Raw genomic sequence first — 26,345 nt, 5'->3', positions numbered from 1 at the left:
AGTCTAGGCCTTAAATTTAATTGCTAAATCCTTGGTTCAGAGTGGATCAATTTGACTGAAATTTTCAGCAAATTCCCTTTACATTATCTAGTTTTTAACTATTGTAGCGAGCACTGCCAGCTCTTTATGTAATCTCCCATAATGTATCTTTAACCTTAATACTGACATGTTGGGTCTTTAAAGTATCACTATAAGTGTTTATATTTTCTATAAATAAACTGACTAATATTCATTGACTATAAATCTGTTAGTTACTAAACTAAAACAAATATTTAAACCTTGTGATACAATTGGTGTTGAAACTTGAAAAACAAAATTTCTATGGCAGCTTTTATTTCATCTACTATGAAATGTCGTCCATCGATCCATCGGTCCACAATTTATTTTGGATGGTCTAGAGGCTGAAGTTATTATCCAATTGACTTGAAATGGATACACAGTGCTTAAGTTCACAAGACAAAGAATCCTTTTCATTTTCGATAAATACTGTCAGAATTATGAACTTTCATCAATTTGAAAAAAATCTTGCAGATGCTCTAGAGGCTAAAGCCACCATCTAATCAATTTGGAATTGATACATAGCGTTTATGTTGATGAGATGAAGCTGTTTATTAATTTCAAATAATTTCTGATAACTCAAAACAGCTAAAATTTATACATGTTTTGTATAAAAAATGTTTGTGCAAGAAAGAACTAGAAGCCAATCAAATTTTCATTTATTCTGATAATTACTGTTAACCGAAATCAGTTTTAATGATCTTATTAATGCTCCCATTGGCTGCAAAAGAATACATGTGTGACAACCTTTGTGGACAACTTAGCTGCTGTGGGCATTTGCTTCATCCCCTGGGGTGTCAAGGAGTAGGGTTGCCTGTCCAACCTCGTGGGTTTTCTCCGGGTCCTCCAGTTTCCTCCCACTGCTAAAGACCCCAACGTGCAATCAAATTATTGAAATAAAATTGAACCATGTGTTGGTCCTGTAATTACCTAGTTTGTGTCAAGTGGAGCTTAAACACACACTCTCTCTCTCTCTCTCTCTGACACTATAGCTACATGCACTGTATGTCTATTTAAAAAGTGCTACTCTGGTAAATTTATAATCCTCTTTAAATTCTTTACCCTTGGGAAGGCAAACCTGTTAGCACTAATATTTATGCTCCAAAAAGTCAGATAACATCAAGAAGCATTTAATATTTGAATAGTTTTTGTACAGGATTATTGTACTTGAAGTCAGTTTTGTCAACCATGACAGTTTTGTGCAAGCTTGGAAACAGATATGATAATAGCTGAGTTTTTCTGTTGTATTATAGATCATATATTATAGATCTCGATCTCTCTCTCTCTTTCACTTTCTTTCATCCCCTGGCAACCTACCTTTACTTTTAATAAAAAAATTTGCACTTGTTGATCTAAAGCAACTACTTTTCATTATGAATTATAAATGATAAAGATATTATGTGAACTCATCCATATATGTTTTTCTTTTCATTTCACTCCAAGTTAAGTCAATTATAAGCTCAAAATGATAACAGTGTAATATAGGCTATGTATTGTGATACTGTACTTAATATTTGGTATTTGATAAGAAAGGAGTCAGTGGTCTAATACCTGTCCTTTAGATTATAAGCTCTATCTTTGAGTCAAGTGGCATTGTTTTGATCCCAGTAGGAGTAGTAAGCTCATGGGGTTTTCCAGGTCTTCATATTTCATCCTTCTGCTGAAGTTCTATGTACAGGTGATTTGTGAAATAAAAATCTACCAGTTGATTTGATCAGTTTAGTCTTCATATATAAACCAAGTCTGGAAATAAGACGCCTGTCACAGACAATGTCAGGCTCAGCTTCAGGCTTTGTCGGGCACTAAACCTCTGGTGCTTGTCATTTTGTTTGGCACTGACCTGTCTTTTTATTGCTATTATTAATACATGTTTGGCACTAAGTTGAAAATGTCAGGTACTATTTCATTAGTGCCTGAAATTTTGTCAGGTACATCTAAAACCGTTATTTCCAGGCCTGAATATAATAGTATTATAAATTGGTATTGACTGGAAAGGATGATTAAGCTTACTGTAGTTTGTACTTTTCAGTGTGTGACATAACTGGGCCATTAACAATAAAATCTATCTGTTCTCACCATGTATATTGATATTTTAAACAAATTTTAAACTTTTTGTCATTTTAAGGCTCACTTCATCAATGCTAAATCTATTTGTTAAGGCCAGCTCAATTTTTGTCCAGGTCTTTGAGATGTAAATAAGGTTAGGGCACATGATTTTTTGCAAGATTGTAGGTTAGGGTTAGGGTAAGCATTGGGGCTATGTACAGGGTTAGGGATGGGTTTACCGCTAGCCCTATTTACATCTCTTGACCTATGGTGAAAAATTCAGCTGGCCTTATCATTTAGCACTAATCCTTGATCATTGTGAGAGACGACTCAAACTCCATCTGAAATGGTGGGATAACTTGTTGTTAACCATTAACCTGTGTCTCTTTATGACAATTCAATCATAATTCCATTAAAAAATATAACAAATCTTTTATCTTCAGTAAATAAATATTCCATAAGAAATGGTAGCAATGGGACTATTTTTCTTTTTGAGCTTTATCCTGATTTTATGTGTTAAGGAATTGGTTGTGCCTTAAGCGGGGCTTATGTCGACTTTGCAACCCAAAGCAACTAGTTGCAGTCAGTTGCAAGAGTGCTTATGTCGATCATATCAGCAACTGAGGACAACTGGGAGCAACTGAATTCGGAATGCTTATGTCGACTCAGAACTTATAGCGATCACACTTAACATTCGACTGTAACTAGTTGAACATGTGCAACTGACTGCAACTAGTTGCTTTCAGTTGTAAGAGGCCCTCAGGTCAACTTTTTCAGTTGCATTCAGTTGCTTTCAGTTGATCCCAGTTGCCGAACACTACAATCGGCTAACCAAAACTTTAGTTTGTGTCCCAAAAGTCAAATTAAGATTATTTGGACAGCGATCTTTCCAGTATAACTCAGCAACATTTTGGAATAAACTACCCTCAGAAGTTAAAGATGCACAAACTTAATTGCAATTCAAGAGTTTATTAAAAACACACCTGTTTAAAGAATACTATGAGACATAAAACTGTTATAGCACATAAACCAACATGTCATCAGAATTTTTGTAGCGCTATGAGCATATACTTAGTGTATGGAGTTTAGCGCGTTAAAAGTGCACTATTATCTTATCTTATCTTATACCGAAAAAAAACCCAGTTGCTTTCGGTTGCAAGGTCGACATAAGCAACCCTTTAGTGTTTGATACCATAGAGTACAGTGGTTTATAATGTTAAATCCAGCAAGTCAAAGTTGTTGTAAAAACATTCTTCTGTTCATTTACTGGGTATTTTTAGAGAAAAATTTGTTATTGCAAATCCATAGGGCCTAAAAATATTTCAAAAGAATCCAGTGAGCTGAACCGTTTACAATTCATATAACTGTAAAAGACATCCTTCACTGCAAATATTGTTTTAGGTAGTATGGCTTTAAAAATAAATTGCTGACATCCTACACTGTGGGAGAATTGTAATGTCCTCATTTCCTCCCCATCTGTACAAATGATATATTTCTAGACCATACTCACTTTCACCTCCTGTACATGGCCTAATTTTATATATACTGCTAGTTCATTGACATTTAATAATGATATATTGTAGTTCATGGGGATTTCACCGGTAAATTAAAAAAACTTTAATAGATTTTTAACACTAATCATTAATAAAATCTGTATAAGATTTTGAATTGTCAGGAAAATGGAAAAATCAAGCAATAGGAAAATTTAGCTTTTGCGTAGTATGTTTTTAAGGAAAAATCAAGCAATAGGAAAATTTAGCTTTTGCGTAGTACGTCTTTAAGGATAAATGGAGAAAGATTGTTACTATAAAGAGAACAGGATGTTTTTACATTAAATCTATTTTCATTATATATAGGTATTTTTAATGATGGCTGCCAATATAATAATGTAACAATAAGACACACATTCTGTCAACAGGTGCTAATGGCTGACAAGTAGTGGAGTACCCCTAGTTATTGGACAGATCCCAAAGTTGAAAATATGAGGTTATTCTCCTGTTCCCCATTTGTTCAAATCTGTTATAAAGCTATAACGGTAAATCTCTTTTGATCTTTGGGGTATATTCTATGCCTGGATTAACTTGCGGTCTGAAAGTCGGACGTGGCTTTGGCTATATACAGGGGAATTTGGGGTTATTCTTCTGAAAGTTTTTTTTTAACCTGTAACGGGTTTTTCTTACGGGGATTCTGGGGTATTCTCTTTTTGCGTACATATAAACATAGACGGTTTATAAGCAAGATAAAGTCCTCGACTTCGATTATGCTGGGGAAGAAAGACTTGAACTTTTTCTTTTTCTCAGGTTATTTTCTTCAGTCTTTCTTTCCCCAGCATAACCTCAATCTCGTGCTTTATCCTACACGTAACTTTGTAACGATCTCTTTAATGAATATTATATGCTTGGTTGTATCAACTTCCAGTTTTTGTACTGTCTTAATTTTCTGATTTGCACAGTGATTTGCACAGGGAGAATGGCATGTTGATCTATTTTGCTTGAACGCACTAACCTCAAAGAAATTGTGCAATGGGAGCAAGACTAGATCTGACAGTTCAGTATCTTAGTTTTGCAGAAGCACTACGTTTTCACAAAATACACCATTGGGTCAAAGAGGATTTGAAGTGTAGCTTATAAAACATATATCTTAAAGGAACTAGATTGCTAATAATTGGGACCTAATTTCGGTGAAAAACGCCAGAAGTCTCAATCGAATGGCAACCTCTAGCATCTGGTTATTCCAGTCTACACCAACAGTATTTATTGTGCATTCTCTCCAGATAAGAATATGACGTCACCATTTGACATGACTTGTGGAATATGTCTAGCCTCGTTCTTCGAGTCCCTTGTTAGAAATGGTGCTGAAACGCATTATGGTACACGATTCGTGTACCAGTGGTAAAATGTTTATTTTGTCTTAAATACTGGATATCAGAAGCCCATCTTTTCCTGGTGAGATCACAAAATCAGTGTTGATTTAAATTGACAATTAATTGGTGTTTTCAATGTCAAAGACTGGATGATATTAAGTTAGAGACTTAGCTACTTTAAGTTGGTCTTCTGAATGGTTATATTAAATAGCCATGCCAAGGTGGAGCAGTTTAAAAACACCAGCTCCATATACCTGTCACCAAGAAGGCTTTTTTTTCTAAGTTGGCTTATTTTGATTTTTGCCATCTAAATGTCCAGATTAAAATTACAGACTACCGGGTAATCCATTTTGTCTTAAACCATTCTACAGTCAAGAGGTGTGATTTTGATCCAAAGCTTCATTCTCCATTTTCCGTTTTTCGCTAACGTCACCTGCATGCAAGCGAATTATTGAATAAAGATTGTAGTCCCATGCGATCTCAAACAACAAATTGTACCTAGTAACTTTGTGGGTGACTGTGAACTCGGCCTAAAATGGGAACCCTTAATGGGAACCCTTGATTATTAATCATTCAAATTTGTTTGTTATCTGTTGTGATAGAATACATAACTCTTATTTATTAAAAAGATATTTTAATACTGGACAACATATTTACAGGTACATATAAACATCATTTGGTTGGGTATAGTAACGTCTAGCTATAGCTGCTTCTCCTCAGCCTCACAGGACCCCTCTCTCCGGGGTCGAGGACAGACACTCTCCCGAGGTCCGGGAGACCTCTCAGCCTCTACGGGTCTCTCTCTGCCCTCTTCTGTTCCTCCCTGCCTGCTTGTAAACTAGGCTTTTTATATCGGTTAAGGCACGCCATAGTTAATACCATTAGTAATCAGAACAATGAAAAGTAATTATTAAGATTCACACATCTTAGCTCAAGACAAAAGGTGTCAATACGTGTTAAGCCTGAATCTTATATCATATAGACACTCCGAGTATACATGTTTGTACAATCCATTAAATCTTACATAATACTATTTCAACAACCTACACCTCATATAAATTAAATCTTACAATTAATCTGTCACTTAATATATGTCTAAAATTGAGTTACAAATAAAATATGAATTAAGAATACAATATTGAAATTTAGATCCAATATGATATTGTATTACACTGTATACAATGACATTTGGAGGAGTTTAAAGTAGGTAACACACAACTGATCATATAAAGAGGCCGTGTTATTAAAACCTGTTTCTATTTGTAGCTTTAAAAAAGTATGTCATCATCAATGGCATATGTTTGCTGAAATCTAGGTGTAGATTACTTAGATAATCAATACAGGTTTATTGTTAATATGTAAGTTAGGAGTATTTGACACAGGAAGTATTAAATTGCTAACCAACAGTTTATATGAATTATTAGGGTAACGGTAATTGAATGAAATCAGTGTTCAGGAAGAAGTATAAAGGGATGATCTCCATGTGTGACTATAATCACCAATAATGAGAGCCATTGTAAAGGCCACAAGTTCACTTTTGTAATAAATTATACTCCCTTAATTCAGGGTTATATTCCACACTTTTAACCCATTTTTATTTGTATGGCTATTTTATTGTTAAAAGTATCATTCTGTTAGTATTCTTTTAAATTGTTATGGTAATTACTTCAGGGTGAACATGGTTGCTGCACCTGCTCACAGATAGTAAAATAGTTTAGGTAATTGATAATATCATCAGGTCTTTCTGAAATGAAATGGGGTTTAATGTTTTACTGTTCTGACTGGACTAATGAAGACTGGCATACGCCATACAGTGTGTTATGAAGGAAATTTTGTCTGGACAGTGGCGCTAAAGCCTATAGGGCCTACTCTTATAACAAATTCCAACTGACAAGGGATCTTTTACGGCATTGCCGTCTGTCCTACATTGTACATCTCTAACAATGGGGAAGCATTGACTTGATTGAAATTATGCCATTGTTTGATTTTGTTGAGTGACAGAAAGCCCTCACTGGTCGCTATTTCCATTGTGTTGCTGATGAAAATAGCCCAATTCACTAGCTTTGAACATGATTAGTGTGTGCAAAATATCTCCCAAAAATTTGATTTCAGCTTCATTGGTACACAAACACCGAAATAAAGCCCCTAGTATATTATCACATGAATTAGACCAGGCTAACTCTTATCCCCAAATTGAGGGGTTGGATGGCCGAATGGTTAGCACATGCATGCTGTATCATAAAGTCTGTCATTGAGTCAACTGGCGTGATTTTGATTTCCTGGCTGTATGTGACAAGGGGTAGGGTCACCTGTCCAACCTCGTGGGTTTTCTCAGGGTCCTCTGGTCTCCTCCCAAGCGAATTATTGAAATAAAATTGAACCATGTGATGACCTAGTTTGTGTCGAGTGGACATTAAACCCCATTTCTCTCTCTCTCTCTGTTATATATTCTCTGTAAACTAAAAGAAGAGACTGTATTGTGCGCTGATCTTATTCGAATAATCCTGCGATTCTACACAAATAGATTAATCTATATTACATGGTGGATGAAAGCGAAAAAACATGGTTTTGATTTATGTCATGACAAATGATAATATAATATAGTCAGTCCTAGACAAGACAAAGTGAGCTATTTAATATAAGAATAAGTAGTTTGTGACTACAATACCCCAGATTTTTAACATGGCTGTCAGGATGTTATATCCATTAATCTAAACTAGAAACTGATTTTCTCTGTGTAACTATTTTGTTATCATCAAAAGATATCTTTGAAAAAATATGCGCATCAGTTGTTAGACGTCAAGGCATCATTAGTATAAGGAAGTAGATTGTTTTCGCACAAAATAGTGTGAAATATCGTGATTTAAGATGATCAGATTGTCATGCTGACAGAGGGTTAAATTATTTGGCTAGACCTGGAAAATCTTTCCTATCACTTACATATTGTCTGAACAATATTTCCCTGATATCACAGTGCATTATCAATCTGATTAGAATACAGATCCTTATTTGTTTGTTTTTTTATAGTTCAAAATTTCATTTTACTAGTCTTTACTCCACTAGGATCTGGAAGAGTTATAATATAACCCGTGATCTGGCTAATGTGAAGGATTAGCCAATTGCTACTGCGAGTTTTTGGCATGAGGTGCACAGAACTGTGGGTAACCTATAGAAACATCAACCCTGATTCGTTAATTAAATTTCTAACGTCTTAGGGTCAAAAGCTGTGCGTATGACCTCTGACGCGACCTTCCACTACAACTTGTCAGATCTTCATGTAGTGTAGGCCATCGAAAGGAAAAAAAAACGAAACAAAATATCAATTGCATTATTGGTTCAAAATGGCAGGATGTTATATTTTCTGTATATCTGAATATTTATAAATTATGGTTTCTTAACAGAAAAAATGAAATTAAAATATTCATTACTGTCCAATGATATTTGATATCATTTCCAACAATTTAGGTGGTAGTATATAGTTGTCAACTGATCACCACCATTTTTCTAGTCTACTTCTTATAATTGCTCTGGGGGTTTGAAATTATGAAATGGGGTTTAACGTCCTACTGTTCTGCTCCTAACATGGGCTAATGAAGATTGAAGACGGGCATACGCCATACAGTGTGCTATGAGGGAATTTTGCACGGGCAGCGGCTCTACAGCCTACTCTTATATTGAATTCCAACTGCCAAGGGATCTTTTACGTGCACGCCAATGTGTACACGGGAACTTGGTTTTTCATCCCATCCGAACAACTAGACAGCTGTCCTTGTCAGGCCCTCCATCCTGCATCACTGACAAGGGGAAACCACGCCGGAAAATCTGAATGAACTTTCTCGGCCAATGCAGGGATCGAACACCCGACCTCCAGACTAGCGAGCCAGCGTCTTACCCACTTAGCCACGTGATCCCTGCTCTGGGGGGTTGGGCTCTGGGGGTTTGATGCCAGATGGTTAGCACATGAGTGCTGTATCATAAGGTCTGTCATTGAGTCAACTGGCATGGTTTCGATTCCCCGGTTGTATCTATCCATCTTTCCTCCCACTGCTAAAAGTAAAAATGACCTAGTTTGTGTCGAGTGGACATTATATCCCATCTATCTCTCTCTGTCTCTCTCATTGCTCTACACTCATCAATTTCTTTTTAGACCACTTTATAGAACTTGCTAATATAACCTCTTACAGTTGTGCATTGATTATTTGTGTACTCTTAATTATTGGCTCTGTCCTTGAAACCTTGTCAACACTACAACATTTTTCAGATGTTTATTATCAACTTTGTTGGTTACAGGTATTGTTTGATTCTGAACCTTGTCAAAATTCACAATTTGCAGTCAATTATTTGTCAAAATATTGCCCCTGTGAAATGACTTACACACAAACAAGTATATGGCGAGGTGTTATAATGCCAGGAAGCTATTGATATTTTTTGGGAATTCTGCTTTGTGAAGATAATATGGGTGTAGTTACCAAGATGTAAATCTCGGGTGAATGTCTTTTGTTTGTTTGTTTAAATCTGAAAATTCTTGATACAGAGGTTTAGGAAGTGAACACACGCGTGGGAGAGAGTTTGGCACTAAATGCCAAATTGTCTATACTACAGAAACTTCTGATCATGTGATGCATGAGTGACATCTGCTAAACCAACCAACCCATCAAGTACATTGAGGATGGAACTTTTTCGCCCATGTTTTGTTAACCTAAAATTTCCCTGAAATTGTTTTGGTAAAATATATATATTTGTATATTCAAATTCATCATCTGGATGTTTTCAGTGCAAGTTAGCCTGGATTAGCATGATAAAAATGAGATTCCAGTTATAGTTTGCATACACAACATGGAAATTATTCGACAATATTTCCACTGCACCATAACATGTCATGGGTTCAGAAATTGATATAGCACTATATAATAGGAATATGTCATTTATATTTTCAGATGGTAATCTTCTAAAGGAGATATATCATACAATATGGCGGATAAGGAAAACGCTCAAGAACCAATGGTGGATTTTGCAGGTGATCCGAATATTTTTACTAAGGAGAACAGAGCCAAGAGAGTTGCTAAAAATGTAAGTTTTTGAAACTATCTATAACATAAATATTATATGTTGACAGTAAAACTGTTGTTAATAATTAGCAAGCACATTTACAGATTCAGATCTTACTAAAGATTCATCCACACACTTAAAAAAATTAAAAGATACATTATGGGAGATTAGATAAAAAGCTGACAGTTCTCACTATAATAGTTCAAAACTAGATAATGTAAAGGGAATTTGCCGAAAATTTCAGTCAAATTGATCCACTCTGAACTGAGATTTTAGCGATTGAATTTTTGGCTCAGCCTTGATCATCCTTACTAAAGTTGGTACAATAAAAAAAATAGACTCGATTATCCATTTCATGATTAAATGAAGAAAGAAAGTGGAGCAGCAAATGGTATCCTAATCCAGTAAACATCGCAGGCTAGCGATGCCATCGAGAGTTGATTATGGTTTGGATATGTTAATAAATGTCTAATTAATAATTTAGATAACATCTCAGGCCCAAAGAAAGACCTGCAATAGGCAGATTTACCTCTTGGATAGTGTATGTTTAAATTGTCTTTGGAGATTTTAAGTTTTAACTTTGAATAGAGGTGATTGTTTAATGCTAATCTCTGTGGTATTCAAAATTTGTTCAGTGACAGCCATTACATCTGCAAGAGTTGTTGTGTAGATATGCCATAGGCAAGAATAAAAATAAATATTCTTTGGAGGTTGGTTTGGTAGGTTTCTGCTATTTAAAATCTGAGATGAGAAATGACACTTTGTTTTGTCTAAATATGTGGGATAAAATACAAAATATCGCCGATTTAGTCCTTACCTAGGTCCTATGATTGAACTGTTTTGGAAACATATGACAGAAACTAGAAATACAAGAGTTGACCACTTTTGTAGACCTGTAGGAGATCGCTGATAAATGTCAAACATATCTCATCTGTCATCAAGCATATTTTTTATTCATTAAAGGATATGGCGCATAAACACATTGTTTCTTGTGTCATGGTTGTTAATGTTGATGAATACTGCATTGATACCCTCAAATTGTTCTCATTGACACCATTGTCCCAATCTGGTTAAAACACAGATCCTATTTCATTTTGGGTTTTTATATAGTTCAAAATTTTGTTTTACTTGTCTACACAAGGATCTGGAAGAGTTGTTATCATTGACATGTTCTGGATGATGTGAGGGATTAGCCAATGAAACGGTCTGTTAAAGCGAGCTTTTGACGTGAGGTGTACAGAACTGTGGGTAATCCACCAGAAACATCAATGCTGATTGGTTAATCAAATGTAGACATCATAGGGTCAAAAGCCACTCGTATGACCTCTGACACAACCTCCCAAAACAACTGATCAGATCTTCATGTAGTGTAGGGCATTGAAAGTATAAAAAACGAAACGAAATATAAATCTGTATTTTTATCAGATTGCCATTGTCCTTAAATGGCTTTTTTGTCATTGTTTTATTAACCCAAATTGATGTGTGTTACCTATAATGTCGTTTCTCCAGTCCGTCTGTCATCCATAACTTCTGGCGTATTTCGCTGAACATAACTGATATGAAATTAGAGTAAAAACGGAATCGATTGAATGTAAATCAGTTTATATACATTCATATTACATTATTATATGCGTTGCGACCCATTTGTGTCAATTTCTAGATCCCAAATATTAGCGATTTAGCTCCTTTAAGTTAAACTGTTGAAGTGCAACATTCACCAAGAATAATCCCAGAAATGGATTGTCTAATTAATTTTGCAATTTGCTTACAATCCTATTGAAACATCAAATTTTATCTGTTTTACATCAGAGACACTTATTGAAGTGATAATACCTCATTTAGTTACCTGTTCGACTTGATTACTGTTAATTGAGTTCAAGTTGAACAGATTAAAGGCATTATGTAAATACAGTTTTAACATGCAGAATACTTTCAGAACAGGTTTCTTCTGTACTGTACATATATGTGTAATTTCTTGTACTATGTTTGTGATATCAGAATACTTTCTTGTTAATCAGTGCAAACATTTTCTGTAGACAGTTACAGGCTGGGATGTCAAAGTGATTATTAGTTGCAGCTGTCTGTATATAATAATAAATAAACTGCTGTCTTAATATAACAACATCTGAGTAGGATATAATATAAGCTACTTCATTAAATGCATTATTAGTTCCCTAACTATGAAACCGGAGGCCGGCTAGGTTTTGTATTTTCCATTCTATACTAATATCATATTCCCAGCACCAAATAGAATGAACAAAACAACTAATGGTGTACAAATGTCGCTTATTAAAAAATTCAAGTGACCCATTTAGTTAGTCTAGAAAATAAAATTAACTAAACTATATACCAAAAATCTTTCAATTAAAAGGTTTGCAGGGGTGCAGGGGGACCTGGGATAAGGTCCTCCTCAACTAAAAAAGTGACTCTTTTATTTCGACCTCGAAATGCAGTATTTAATTATATTCAACATTCGGTACTCTAACCTACAGTGTTATGATATTATAATTTATGGTTCAGTCAGTCTACTACTTTTTTTACTTAGTTAAATGAATAAACAAGCAGTGTGTGAAAGATCCATCACTTTTATTAAGTCAAGGTTAAATCTGTTTTCCATACTAGACTTGTATAAATATGGTCAGGATATGGTATAATGTAGACTTAAACTCTGGTTTCCTCCCACTGCTAAAAAAATTGACCCAAAACAAATTATTGAAATAAAATTGAACCATATTTATGTTATTCCCAAAATGACCTAGTTTGCCTCAAGTGGATGTTAAACCCGTTTTCTCTCTCTTTCATTTGAATCAAAAATAAAATCATAAAATTGTCGATTTGATGAGATAACAATCTGTACGTCTGTTAATAAAACCAATCTTGCGATATAATTGATTATGTGTTAAACAATTACAAATTGACAGTCAGCGATCCTCGCTTGAGGGATTTGAATACCAAGCAAACTACAATATTACAAGCTCTAAAAGGAATATCAGTCCAAACAAAAATGGTTCAGTCTCATTCATTGTTACAAAGATATAATCTGAATAAAACATACATCCTATTTTGTTTCGTTTTTTTAATAGTTCAAAATATTGTTTTACTTGTCTTTACTACACTAGAATCTGGAAGAGTTGTTATCATGGACGTGTTCTGTTTGAAGTGAGGGATTAGCCAATGAAACAGTCTGTTACGGCGAGTTCTTGGCATGCAATGCACAGAACTGTGGTTAAACCACTAGAAATGTCATCACTGATTGACTAATCAATGCCTGATGTTATAGGTTCAAAAGCCATGCGCACGACCCCTGACGCAACCTTCCAGTACAACCTATCAGATCTTCATGTAGTGTAGGTCATCGAAAGTATAATAAAATGAAACGAAATATAGATTTGTATTTCAATCAGATTGACAAAGATATGACATTTGACGATAAATAATCAAGATTGATTTTTCTTTTCTTTTCAATGTTTAATCTTTGTGCCGCATCAGTAATCATCTATTAATACAAAATTGAATAGAACGTTACCAAACTACTCTAGAAAAGTATGTGCCAGCTGTGCTCAGATCTGAATCCCCATTAAAAGATTTCTGATCTGTTGTCCCGGATACTGAATCTGTATGCCATTTTTATGGGTCATGTGGTTTCCTGTCACTTGTAAAGAATCCTGAACACAAAAACAACCTGTTGAAAAACTGATTAACAGAATATTATTGACTATAAATATACCTGTCATAGTAATTATATATACCTGTTTTCAATCAATATGATATGATTGTAAATGCCATTTATAATCAAAATATATTCTTGCATCTATTCAGCCTTCAGCTGTGTCACAACCTTTTGATTCCGCACTGTGTGTCTTAAATTAGAATATATTAATACCACAAAAATCTTGGCAGTGGAAAAACACATATTGCATAGATTGACCCAAAAGTTGCCAGTATGTGGATAAATGACTCTATTTAAGAGACAACTATAAGTGTTATCATTGTCACCTGTTGTGCTTCATATTGTCATCTATTTAAGCCTCATTATTCAGAGTGGCCTTGTCCCTTCTTTAAAGGTAGCCTGTCCAACCTTGTGGGTTTTCTCTGGGTGCTCCGATTTCCTCCCACTGCTAAAGACCCCTCGTGCAAACAAATTATTGAAATAAAAGTGAATCATGTGTTAGTCCCGAAATGACCTAGTTTGTGTCGAGTGGACATTAAACCCCATTTCTCTCCCTCTCCTTTCTTTAAAGATACATGTAGGTTGAATAAAATGTCAGAATCTAACAACTCAAAATAAAGATATATTAATATTTTTAGGGCTAACCAACACGTCTGTATCTTCAGTGGTGTAATGCTGAAATATATATGAAGAAACATGGGGATTGGATGTGTATGTGCGCACTGTATCATAAGGTCCTTCATTGAGTCAACTGGCTTAGTTTCGATTCCCTGGTTGTACGTGACAAGGAGTAGGGTCATCTGTCCAACTTCGGGGATTTTTTCTGGGTTCTCCAGTTTCCTCCCACTGCTAAAGACCCCTATGTGCAAGCAAATTATTGAAATAAAAATTCAACCATGTGTTTGTCCCAAAATGACCTAGTTTGTGTCAAGTGGATGTTAAACCATATTTCTCTCTCTCTCTCTTAACGCAAATAAATAGCAGACAATAAATAGCAGACAATAAATAGCAGACGACATTGACATTGTACACAGATCATTACACAAGTTAAAAATAAAACTATAAATAAATGATGAGATGTTAATTATAGCTGGTTAATTAATCAATACTTTCTCTCTCTCACCTGTCATACCACACAGTATTATATTATACTTTGTTCAAATGGATACCCATCATATTTTGGCAGAAGACGGGGTTGTGACATCAAAGGATAAATCTGTTAATATATTTGTGAAGGTATGTTTTCATGTGGACAGGTTTGTTGTCAAAGATATTAGGATGTAGTCTGTCTGACATGATCGTTTTGTGAAATAGGTTGTCATGGAAATATACATTCTTGAATAAAAATGGTTGGGTTTTTAAGTCCAAACACACTTTGAATTATTATTTCTATTTTTCAATGTGCCATATCTGTTTGAAATAGTATAAGATAAGAGTATTTTTTGTGTGTAGTGTGTCTGATCTTGGAGATAGAGCAGTATGACATTAAACAATTAGAATAGAGTATTGCACAGTTTCAATGACAGGTTATTAAAAGCATCATGATAAGATATAAAGAGTCTATATTGAGGGCCCTATATGTATATAGATGGATTTGGACAGGCACATTTATCAAATGAAATAAAATGGGGTTTAACATCCTACTGTTCTGCTCCAAACTGGGCTAATGAAGACGGGCATACGCCATACAGTGTGCTATGAGAGAAATTTTGCTTGGACAGCGGCACTATGCCTTACACTTATATCGAATTCCAACTGTCAAGGAATCTTATATGTGCATGCCAATGTGTACACGGGACCTCGGTTTTTCGTACCAAGCGAACGATTAGATAGCTGTTCTTGTCAGGCCCTCCGTCCTGCATCACTGACAAGGGGGAAGCACGCCGGAAAATCTGGATGAACTTTCTCGGCCAATGCAGGAATCGAACACCCGACCTCCATTTATGCATGGAAATACTTGAACATTATAACTATCTGTTTATTATTGTGTGGGGAAAATTCAAAGCTGGATTACGGTGCTATGAACCCCCCAGAAAACAGTTCATCTGCTGGCGTCCCCAGGTTTCCTTTACCCACTGGTCAACTTCATTAACCCAGCCAGAGCAGAACAGTTGGACGTTAAACCCCATTTTATTTCATTTCATTTACTCGCTGGCCTCCACTGGTATACACAGATATAAAGTGTTTCTGTTACCCACTGACCTTTCCTCATATACTATACAGTGTTTCTTTTCGCCATTTTTATACGTCCACGTCCTCATGTGGACTGTGATGTTGTCACCCCTGTGTGTGGGTATGTATGTCTGTGTTTCAGTGTGTTGCCTACAGGTCACAATTTTTAATATATCATCTTGGAACTTTATATAAGTATTCCTTATAGCCTAAGGACGACAACTATTGATTTTGGTGCATGTCCCGACTCCTAGGGGCAGAGCCACACCCAATTTCACTGCAATTCTGAATAGATCGTCTTCAAACTTGGCATATGTATTCCTTATAGCCTAATTGCGGCAATTATTTATTTTGGTGGATGTCCCGACCCCAGGGGCAGAGCCACGCCCATTTTCTGTGTTTAGCGCCTGAAGGCCTCAATTCTGAATGGATTATCTTGGAACTTAGTATACTTATTCCTTATGCCCCAAGGACGGCAACTATTGATTTTGGTACATGGTTCTCCCCCACCCCCCTTGGACAGTCCCCCAACCACTTTTGGGTAATATTTTGTCTGTAAATAATCTACAGGTTACAATTAACATATTTGGATCCAATTCAGTATGTTCCATCATAGGGTTGTACATATTTATATTGGTCCATGTCCAACCCCCAGGGGCAGAGCCACGCCCCAATTTGTGCATTTTTTGTCTACAGGCTGGAATTCTGAATCAGAATGGATCATCAGGGAACTTGGCATATTTATTCCTTATACCATAAGAATGGCAACTATTGGTGCATGTCCAAACCCCCAGGGGCGGTGTCACACCCACGTTTTGTTAAATTTAGTCTGTAAATTTGGCGAAAACAATCCCAACACCTAGCCTCTTTATTTTAAAAAGTATCATATGAATCAAGGCAGGAATGTGGATGTATATTGCAGAGATAGCAATGCTCTCGTTTGAAAAGATAACTTATACTTTGATTTCGCAGTCACAAATGAAAGTTGAGTTTCCTGCTTGGTTATTTATTTAATTCACTGGGTGTGGTAAATAGCAGGTTGAAACATGGCATCTAAAAATATTGTACTTGCTAAGATTTCAATTAGTCATCCTTGGTTACCAGACTGTTTTCTTAGTAATAGAAGATCAATCAGTGTTTTGAGAATTAATTTGGCCTCTAAAAGAACGGAACAAATTTATCAGATGATTGTTATGAGTTTGGTCTAGGAACCCTGAGCCCCTAATCAGTTCCTGCTTGCTAGAGAAGCACAATCTCCCAAACAGAGTTGTCTTCCCTTGCAGTTCACGTTAACCTCTGCTAACGGCACAATTGACTACACCACCAAGATACTTGGTATCAATAAACAATACCAAATTTAGACTGGGTTTATTTTTTCGGAGGGCATTTTCCCCTTAAATTGACTAAAACTCGTTAAATGTTTATAATGCCAGCAACATTTCTGACATACCACTTTTGTCATATAGTTAATCATGTGACCAATAGTCTGTGGGTCAACCGGTGTAGAGCTTGAGCCGGCGACGGAGTCGAATGCTGGATAGCGAGACTTGTGTGGAGAATGAGAGAAGCAGTGTTATATATATTGTGGTTTAGTTAGAGACATCATGATTAAAGGAAATGATAGATCTTGAAATGAAATGAAATGAAATGAAATGGGGTTTAACGTCCTACTGTTCTGCTCCTATACTGGGCTAATGAAGATGGGCATACGCCATACAGTGTGCGATGAGAGAAATTTTGCCCGGGCTGCGGCACTATCGCCTACTCTTATATCGAATTCCAACTGCCAGGAGATCTTTTACGTGCATTCCAATATATACACGGGACCTCGGTTTTCCGTCTCATCCGAAGGACTAGACAGCTGTCCTTGTCAGGCCCTCCATCCTGGATAGATCTTGAATTACAGCACCAAGTAAATTGTGATTGTTTAATTAATTATGCCACTTAGATTCACCTGATCCGGATGAAGCTTAGAAAGATTAAGAGAGTTTAACTTTATTATCTGAACAGCTTGTCCTATATGACTTCTGACACATACATTACCTTCTGGGTAAATGACAGCGCCTGTACCTAATGCACATGCATAATTATCGGTCAGAACAGTTATGATTTGGGTAATACAATAGTGAATGTTACGCACTACTAGTTTAAAATCACCAGGATTTGCATTAGAGATCCTAGGGACTATTTCTTTCAGTGGAAGCATTTCATAGTTTCTGGTGTGAAACAGCTTTACAATTACTGATTACTATATATCTCTGCTCTAGAAGTAATAGCATTGCATGACGTCCTCGGTAGATCTACCGAAGGTTATAGAAACAACTGAGGTATTGTTTTGTGTGTGGTGTGAGTACCTCCAAATGTCCATAACAAATAAAGAATTTGAACAGAAGAGATGAAAACCTGTGATGAAAATGAGTTCGTTCTTCTCTTTAAAAGTATTTCAAAAATAAACTACGAGAAGAGAAGAATTAAACAATTTTTAAAAATTTATTTTCAGGTCGGAAAATGGTGTTTGACCAATCTTCTCTTGGTGTTGACTGTTATTGGTGTATTCTTTGGAGTGGTGTTTGGTTTTGCAGCACGAACTGCCAACCCTTCTCGCGATACAATAATGATGGTGTCATTTCCTGGAGATATGTTAATGAGAATGTTAAAGATGTTAATTCTACCTCTGATTGTTTCTAGTATGATTACAGGTAAATATATTCTACCTCTGATTGTTTCTAGTATGATTACAGGTAAATATATTGGACTACTTGATTGATTGTTCCAGAATTAATTATATTGGACTACTTGATTGAATGTTCCAGAATTAATTATATTGGAATGCTTGATGTTCCAGAATTGATCTCTCAAAATCCTACAGATGGTGCAGATGGACACAATACTATCTCAATGCAATCATAACTGAATTTCCCTCATAGTACACTGTATGCCATATGCCCATTAGCAAAGTCAGGGCAGAACAGTAGGACATTAAACCCCATTTCATACCCCTTCCCTACATCAGCTCGTAAAAAGATATGTCTTTCCTAGCCTCTCCCCACATCAGCCCATAGAAAATATATCTCTCCCACCCCCTCCCCACATCAACCTGTAAAAAATATGTCTCTTCTACCCTGTCCTCACGTCAGCCCGTAAAAAATGTCTCTTCTAGGCCCCACTCACATCAGCCCGTAAAAATGTCTCTTCTGGCCCCCACTCACATCAGCCTGTAAAAAATGTCTCTTCTAGCCCCGACCCTCATCAGCCTGTAAAAAAAATTAAAAAATAACCAATAACCACGAAACAAATATCCCATTAGTCTTTACTTCATTGTTTAATTGTCCAGAAAAAAACCCAACTTTCATGATAATTTTTTTTTCCAGGTCTGGCATCACTAGATGCGAATTCTTCTGGTCGTATGGGTCTATATGCAGTGGTATATTATTTTGCCACAACATTTATGGCTATTATACTGGGTATTATACTGGTAGTTAGTATACATCCTGGTACTTTCACCATTATGGACAACGAGACTGATTTAGTTGATGAAGCACCTGTTTCATCTTTAGATGCTTTCCTAGATTTAATCAGGTATTTAGCATTGATTTTATTCTATACTCAACAGCCAAAAAAGAAACGGCAGTACGATTTCAAAATCAGAGATTCACTTTAATCAAATCATTCTAGAAAATGACTTACTAAATGGATCAAAGCAATTTTTTGTGAACAGTATCTTGACACATTAGTGAATATTTCATCACAATTCCAAGACCTTACGAGATGGTTTAAAGTCTGTACACAGTCTATACATCAGTATCTGTTTTGCAACCGCAAGTGGAAATAACAGCAGCAGGGGGTCGGTACATGGAGTGAACCAGACGATTGATGAACGCCATTGGCACCTGGAACCACACTCTCAGAAAAGTGTTGATTTTATTCTATGTCATAAAACTAAAGTACACAACAGCATTTGAAAAAAGTTGTATATTCAACTTGTTAGTATTACAGCAGACATATTTTGGTGATGTGTATGTGATACTCTGTTAGAGTTGGTAGGGGGTGGATGGCCGAATGGTTAGCACTTGCACACTGCATCATTAAGTCATTGAGTCAACTGATGTGGTTTCGATTCCCCGGTAGTACATGACAACGAGTAGGGCCGCTCGTCCAATCTCGTGGGTTTTCTCTGGGTCCTCCGGTTTCCTCCCACTGCTAAAGACCCCTACACACAAGTGAATTATTGAAATAAAATGAACTCTACATTAGTCCAGAAATGACCTAGTTTGTGTCGTGTAGACATTAAACTCCATTTCTCTCCCTTTCTCTCTGTTAAGAGTTGGGTGTATGTGTCATGAAGTCATAAGTAAGGGTACTTTAGGTAGAGTCATGAAGTCATGAAGTCATAAGTAAGGGTACTTTAGGTAGAGTCCTTGACTGTCACGCTGATGGAGATGGGACAAGGCCGAAGGAACAAAAGAAAAACCATTGCAAAGTGAAGCCCCTAATTGTAGAACAGCGGATGAATGAAAGCGCTCTTTTGTTACTGCAAAGGGCGACAACAGTGTGAGCTGTAAAACTCTGGTTAATCGAACAAATGTTTATTATGTAATTTGAGTCTATAATTCTACTTTTTATCCGCCAACATGGAAATGTGGTTGTATATTGGCGTCATTGCTCCATCTGTCTGTCCATCTGTCGTCCACAATTTCTTGTGAACCCTCCACAGTCATCATTTATCATCTGATTGTTTTGAAATTGATATATGTTGTTTACATTAGTGAGATGAAGAAGCCTATTTAATTTCCGGTATTTCCTCTGGAGTTATGGCCCTTGTTTCACTTTGTTGCACCTTGTGAACGACAAAAGTTATGTATCATTTAGATTAGTCAAACGAAAACGACAATTAAATTTCAGCAACTTTCGTTAATAATGTCTTAGAGTTATGACCCTTGTTTTACTTTGTTGGACCTTGTGAACGCTCAAACGACAAAAATTATCATCCAATCTATATGAAATTTATATGCTTCATTTAAATTAATAAAACAAAGAAGCCTTTTGAATTTCAATAATTTCTGTTAATTACTTCTAGAGTAAAGGCCCTATTATCTACAACAGAATAGATATGCGACAACACTTGTCCAATGCTCAGACAATTTTTTTGCTGTTTCGTTGTCTGGCAACCTATCTTTACTGTCTGTTACAAATATCATATTCAAAGATAGAAATAAGTTGGGGTTTTGTTTTGTGGGGAAGGGGGTGAATAGCAAACCTAATTATGTTTGAGGAATTTAGAGCCCACAAGTTTTTTTATTGACCAGCCCTTTGCCTTCCCAACAAAAACAAAGTAAAAGATATAGGGCACTGGTATAGGCTGTGACCTATATGGCACCCTGGTAGATATACGACATCTTCATTCAATTATTTTGGAAAAATGTTGTACATGTATATATGTACATAATATGGCTGCATGGCTCAAGGTAGAATTGATAACTATGGAAAACTTCTGTTTATTGTTATAAATTTGTCAAAAAAGTACAAGTATCGATATTCCTAATGCTCATATTTTCAGGAACATTTTTCCTAATAATATCATGCAGTCTCGTTTTCAACATACAAAAACCTATTTCCTAATGTTCATATTTTCAGGAACATTTTTCCTAATAATATCATGCAGTCCTGTTTTCAACATACAAAAACCGTGTATAAAAAGAAATATTTGAAGACGACGGATGGAGATAATTCTACAGATTTAACGAATATTACCACCACTGTTTCTACACTAACCACCACAGCATCAGTTAATGTAACAAATATGACAGAAGCTGCGTTTAGATGGGTTCGTACTTTCCCTCCAGTTGACGGCATCAATGTACTAGGTGAGTTAATGTAGTTTACAAATACGCAACACAAAACAATAATCTGATGATTTGTGATTTGCTACACAACTATTTCCACGGACACTATCCAAATTTCCACTTAGTCTTGACAGGACTTCCACTTTTAATAATGAACAGAAATTTTGCAAATTAAATAATATTTCATGTTTTTTTTTTTTATAGTAAGGTACTTAAAAATAAACAAAAAAGTCAATTTGTGTTATGGCTTATGATTATTATCCCCGACACCCTTCCCCTGCTCTTCCAAACAACTCTTATCCAATAATATATCCAGGAAATACCTCTAAATCTGTTGATGTTTATAGTTGAATTCTAACTCAACGGCGGAATAAACATTCTCACATATTGTCGGGTGGGTAGTCAAAAGGTCGTATCTGGAATATTTTGCAAAATTCACTTTTTTGCTTCTTCAGAATGAGAATTTTCTTGCGCATCTTTTCATCTGGTTGTCGTATTTCTAAGCCAATAAAAAGAAGATTTACTGATATTATTTTCAAATTTCGTATATGGGGTGTTCAAAAAAAAAAAAATATTAAGAGCTAAAATGTTGTATTGTCTTGAAAAAATCAACCTTGTGTCTAACCAAAGCATTACAATCAAACGAAATATAGCCAGTATTGTTTCATGGTTAAATACGTATTATTGAAATTATTGTTGAGCCTGTACTGTGTGAAATCTATGAAATTAAAGCAGGTAAAGGTGAATATTTTCCTGAGATACGTCTTTGCTGTATAAAATTGCAAATAAATAGCTTTCACTTCTTATTTCTGCACTAGATGTTGAGCTTGATATGTGTGGATAGTTACTTACTTATTTTAATGGCTACCCATACATTTTGTACAGAAATATTTGAGAAAATTTTCAGAAATACGACATTTTACATTCAGTATAAATTTTCAGTTTCATTATATTATACTGGTAAATGAAAAAAATCATCCTTTAAAGATACATTATGGGAGATTAGATAAAGAGCTGGCAGTTCTCACTATAATAGTTAAAAACTAGATAATGTAAAGTGAATTTGATGAAAATTTCAGTCAAATTGATCCACTGTGAACTGAGATTTTAGCGATTGAATTTTCGGCCTAGCCTCGATCATCATTACTCAAGTCGGTATGATAAAAAACATAGTCTTGATTATCTCACTATAATAGTTAAAAACTAGATAATGTAAAGTGAATTTGATGAAAATTTCAGTCAAATTGATCCACTGTGAACTGAGATTTTAGCGATTGAATTTTCGGCCTAGCCTCGATCATCATTACTCAAGTCGGTATGATAAAAAACATAGTCTTGATTATCCATTTAATGATTAAATTATTAATGGAAGTCAAACAGGAAATTGGAACCTAATCCAATAAACATCACAGGCTAGCGATGCCATCGAGAGTTGATTGGTCTGGATAAGTTAATTAATGTCTAATTAATAATTTATATAACATTTCAGGCCAAAAGAAAGACCTGCAATAGGCAGATTTAGCTCTTACATAACATATGTTTAAGTGCCTGGACCTTCATAATAGATTTTCAAATTTAATGTATTTATACTGGTAAATGAAAAAATCATCCTTTAAGCGTCATATACCATGCGTTAATAAGTACCAACTTGCTAGAAAACATTACTCCCAACAATGTATATCTCAATGAGGTAGATAAATCTATTTTATATTTTTATAGGATTGATTGTATTCTGTACTGTATTTGGTATCATGCTGAGTAAAATGGGAGAGCGAGGTAAAATTATGGTGGATTTTTTTGCTGTTCTCAATGAAATTATAATGAAGATGGTCTTACTCGTCATGTGGTAAGTATAATAAAATCATCAACTACAATGTTACAATTTGAATAAATTAACATAAATTTAGATTAATTTTCTACCTCACACGTCTGTAATATGGATTGAGGCAAATTTTTGACTTTATATCCTGGTTTCAATTTTCATGACTGATCATCTTTATACACCCTCATTTTCAGGTGGACGTATATTGTTGTCGCCCCTGTCCATCCGATCGTCGACAATTGTTTGTGAACACTCTACAGGTCACAATTTTTATCCGATTTCAACGAAACTTGAAATATAGGTTTATCTCCCTAAAATCTTGGTTCCTTTCGATATTGGCATGTATCGGACCGTAACTTCATGGATTATGGCCCCTGATTGTATCAAAAATCGCGTTTTTAGCTTGTGGTCCCTATAGAGGTCACAATTATTATCTGATTTAAAAAAACGTTCGAATATATCACTGTTACACTGTATTGTTGGTTGAGTTCGAATTTCATGTAAATCGGACCAAAACTGCCAGATATAATTAGCTCGTTCTCTGTCCATCTCTTGCAAAATATTGGCTTATCTTGCATGGCAACTGCTTGTCAGCTATTGATAAAGTTTGAAAAAGATGGCAACAGGTGTTCTTTGTTTGGTGATCTCAAGATTTTTTATAATAAGGACATGGAATGTGTTGAGGTTATAATGATGTGACACGAGTAGTAGGCTTATCACTGTAAAACTATATCTCAGAAGATGATATATCAGACATCTTGATAAACCTTATCTTGTTTTTATACACCCTCATTGAATATGAGACAATTGAGACACAATAATTGTGATATCAAAACAACATCTTTTTATCCAATGTTTCATCAGTTAAAGTACTGACTTCTTAGGGTTTGTGAGGGATCCTGTTAAGCCTTCTGTAATTGGTTTGTGTTGCTTGTTGACACTGAAATATGAGACACAATAATAGAACACAATGATATATATAAAAAAACCCATCTTTTAAGCAAACGTTTCATCAGTGACTTCTTCGGGGTTATTGATGCATGAATTTGACTCGATCGAGAAAGATACCATGAAGCCTTCTATATTTGGTTTGCGTTGCCTGTTTGTATTGAAAGGAAGTTTCTCACATAGTCCATTATTGTCATCATCCAACATCCAACAGTTGTCCAGAATTTCTTGTGGACCCACTAATAGCTATATTTACTGTCCAAAAACAGTGTTTATGTTTATATGAGACTAAGAAACCTTTTATCTTCCAATGATTTCCACTAATAACTGTGGAAGTTATGACTCTTGATCAATTTGAAAAATCTTGGGGATGTAGAGTCTGTGAGGTATAGTTATCATTTAATTGTCTTGAAATTAATACACATTACTTATGTTCATTAAACAAAGAAGCCTTTTGATAATCATGTAGTCAGAGTTACCACCCTTGATGAATTTGAAAAATCTTGTGAATGCTCTTAAAGCTAGTTATTATCTGTTTGTTCGTCCATCTATCCATCACACTTTTTGGAGCACAATTATAATTAAGCTAGAAGTTTCAAACTTGGTGTAGGTGTTTATTAGGTGAATGGCTTGACTGAGTTCGATGATGAGCATTTTCTGCTTAGTCTAACCAGAGATACGCAGTTTGATTGGTGGATGCTTTCTGACAAGATAACTTTGCTTCTAATTAATTCAGAGTGATGAAACTTAGTTCCATAATGATTTTTGGCTCTGGTTAGGCAGATTGGAAAGCAATTTGATTGGTCAAAACTTTGGAGCTCGACAACTTTGATTCTAATTGACAGAGGATGGTGGAACTTTGCATATATCATTCCGTCAATACCATGACTAAGTTTGATAATGCGCATTTCCAATAGTTTCATTACATGATCAATACCTTGACAAAGTTCAATAATGAACATTTTCTGCGTCAATATTTTGGGACATTATAACCTTGATTCTATTTGATTGAGAGTGGTGAAACTTGGAGTCTAGTTTCAGTACATCAAACCTGGAGTCCAATTTCAGTACAACAAACTCGGAGTCTAGTTTCAGTACAACAAACTCGTAGTACAGTTTCAGTACAACAAATTCGTAGTACAGTTTCAGTACAACAAACTCGGAGTACAGTTTCAGTACAACAAACTCGGAGTCTAGTTTCAGAACAACAGACTCAGAGTACAGTTTCAGTACAACAAACTCATAGTATAGTTTCAGTACAACAAACTCATAGTACAGTTTCAGTACAACAAACTCGTAGTACAGTTTCAGTACAACAAATTCTGAGTACAGTTTCAGTACAACAAACTCGTAGTACAGTTTCAGTACAGCAGACTCAGAGTCTAGTTTCAGTACAACAAACTTGTAGTACAGTTTCAGTACAACAAACTCGTAGTACAGTTTCAGTACAACAAACTCAGAGTCTAGTTTCAGAACAACAAACTTGGAGTCTAGTTTCAGTACAACAAACTCGTAGTTTGTGTAGAGTGGACGTTAAACCTCATCTCTCTCTCTCTCTCTCTCTCTCTCTCTCTCTCTCTCTGATAATGCGAACATGTGGTACATGTTTTGTATAATAAATGGTACAAACAAGACCTAGAAGCCAATCAAATTAAAATTATTTTTGATAATTACATCATGGGTCATTGCATTTGGTCAGTTTTAGTGCCTTATAAAAGCTCCATTTACAAAAGAATAAATATGTGGGCGTATGTTTCAACCTATATGCTGATTTGATAGTACCGAAAACATGAATATGAATTTAAAGTATATCTCCCCACAGACCAACATAATTGACATTGATAAAGATATTCATGCAGTATCATGTATATCCTA

General features: G+C 35.4%; 1 protein-coding gene across 3 annotated transcripts in view; it reads left to right on the top strand.

The window, feature by feature from the left end:
• LOC126810411 (excitatory amino acid transporter 2) overlaps positions 1-26,345 on the top strand; it is a 45,479-nt gene that overhangs the window by 10,141 nt on the left and 8,993 nt on the right. The window contains exons 1-6 of one of the 3 annotated variants that reach the window (XM_050535463.2): positions 9,525-9,690; positions 9,904-10,036; positions 18,358-18,556; positions 19,229-19,436; positions 21,492-21,721; positions 23,420-23,546. In XM_050535463.2, coding sequence (XP_050391420.1) covers positions 9,938-10,036; positions 18,358-18,556; positions 19,229-19,436; positions 21,492-21,721; positions 23,420-23,546 — 863 coding nt within the window. In that variant the 5' untranslated portion in view covers positions 9,525-9,690; positions 9,904-9,937. Of the gene's footprint in view, positions 1-9,524; positions 9,691-9,903; positions 10,037-18,357; positions 18,557-18,577; positions 18,599-19,228; positions 19,437-21,491; positions 21,722-23,419; positions 23,547-26,345 lie in introns of those variants that run through there. The other 2 variants (XM_050535461.2, XM_050535464.2) reach the window with 2 other exon arrangements.

This window comes from Patella vulgata, chromosome 2 (assembly GCF_932274485.2).
Source record: "Patella vulgata chromosome 2, xgPatVulg1.2, whole genome shotgun sequence".
In the NCBI taxonomy this organism is placed as follows: domain Eukaryota; kingdom Metazoa; phylum Mollusca; class Gastropoda; family Patellidae; genus Patella; species Patella vulgata.
The sequence above is the reverse complement of the archived record's forward strand: the minus strand, read 5'-3'. Positions and strand labels throughout refer to the sequence as shown.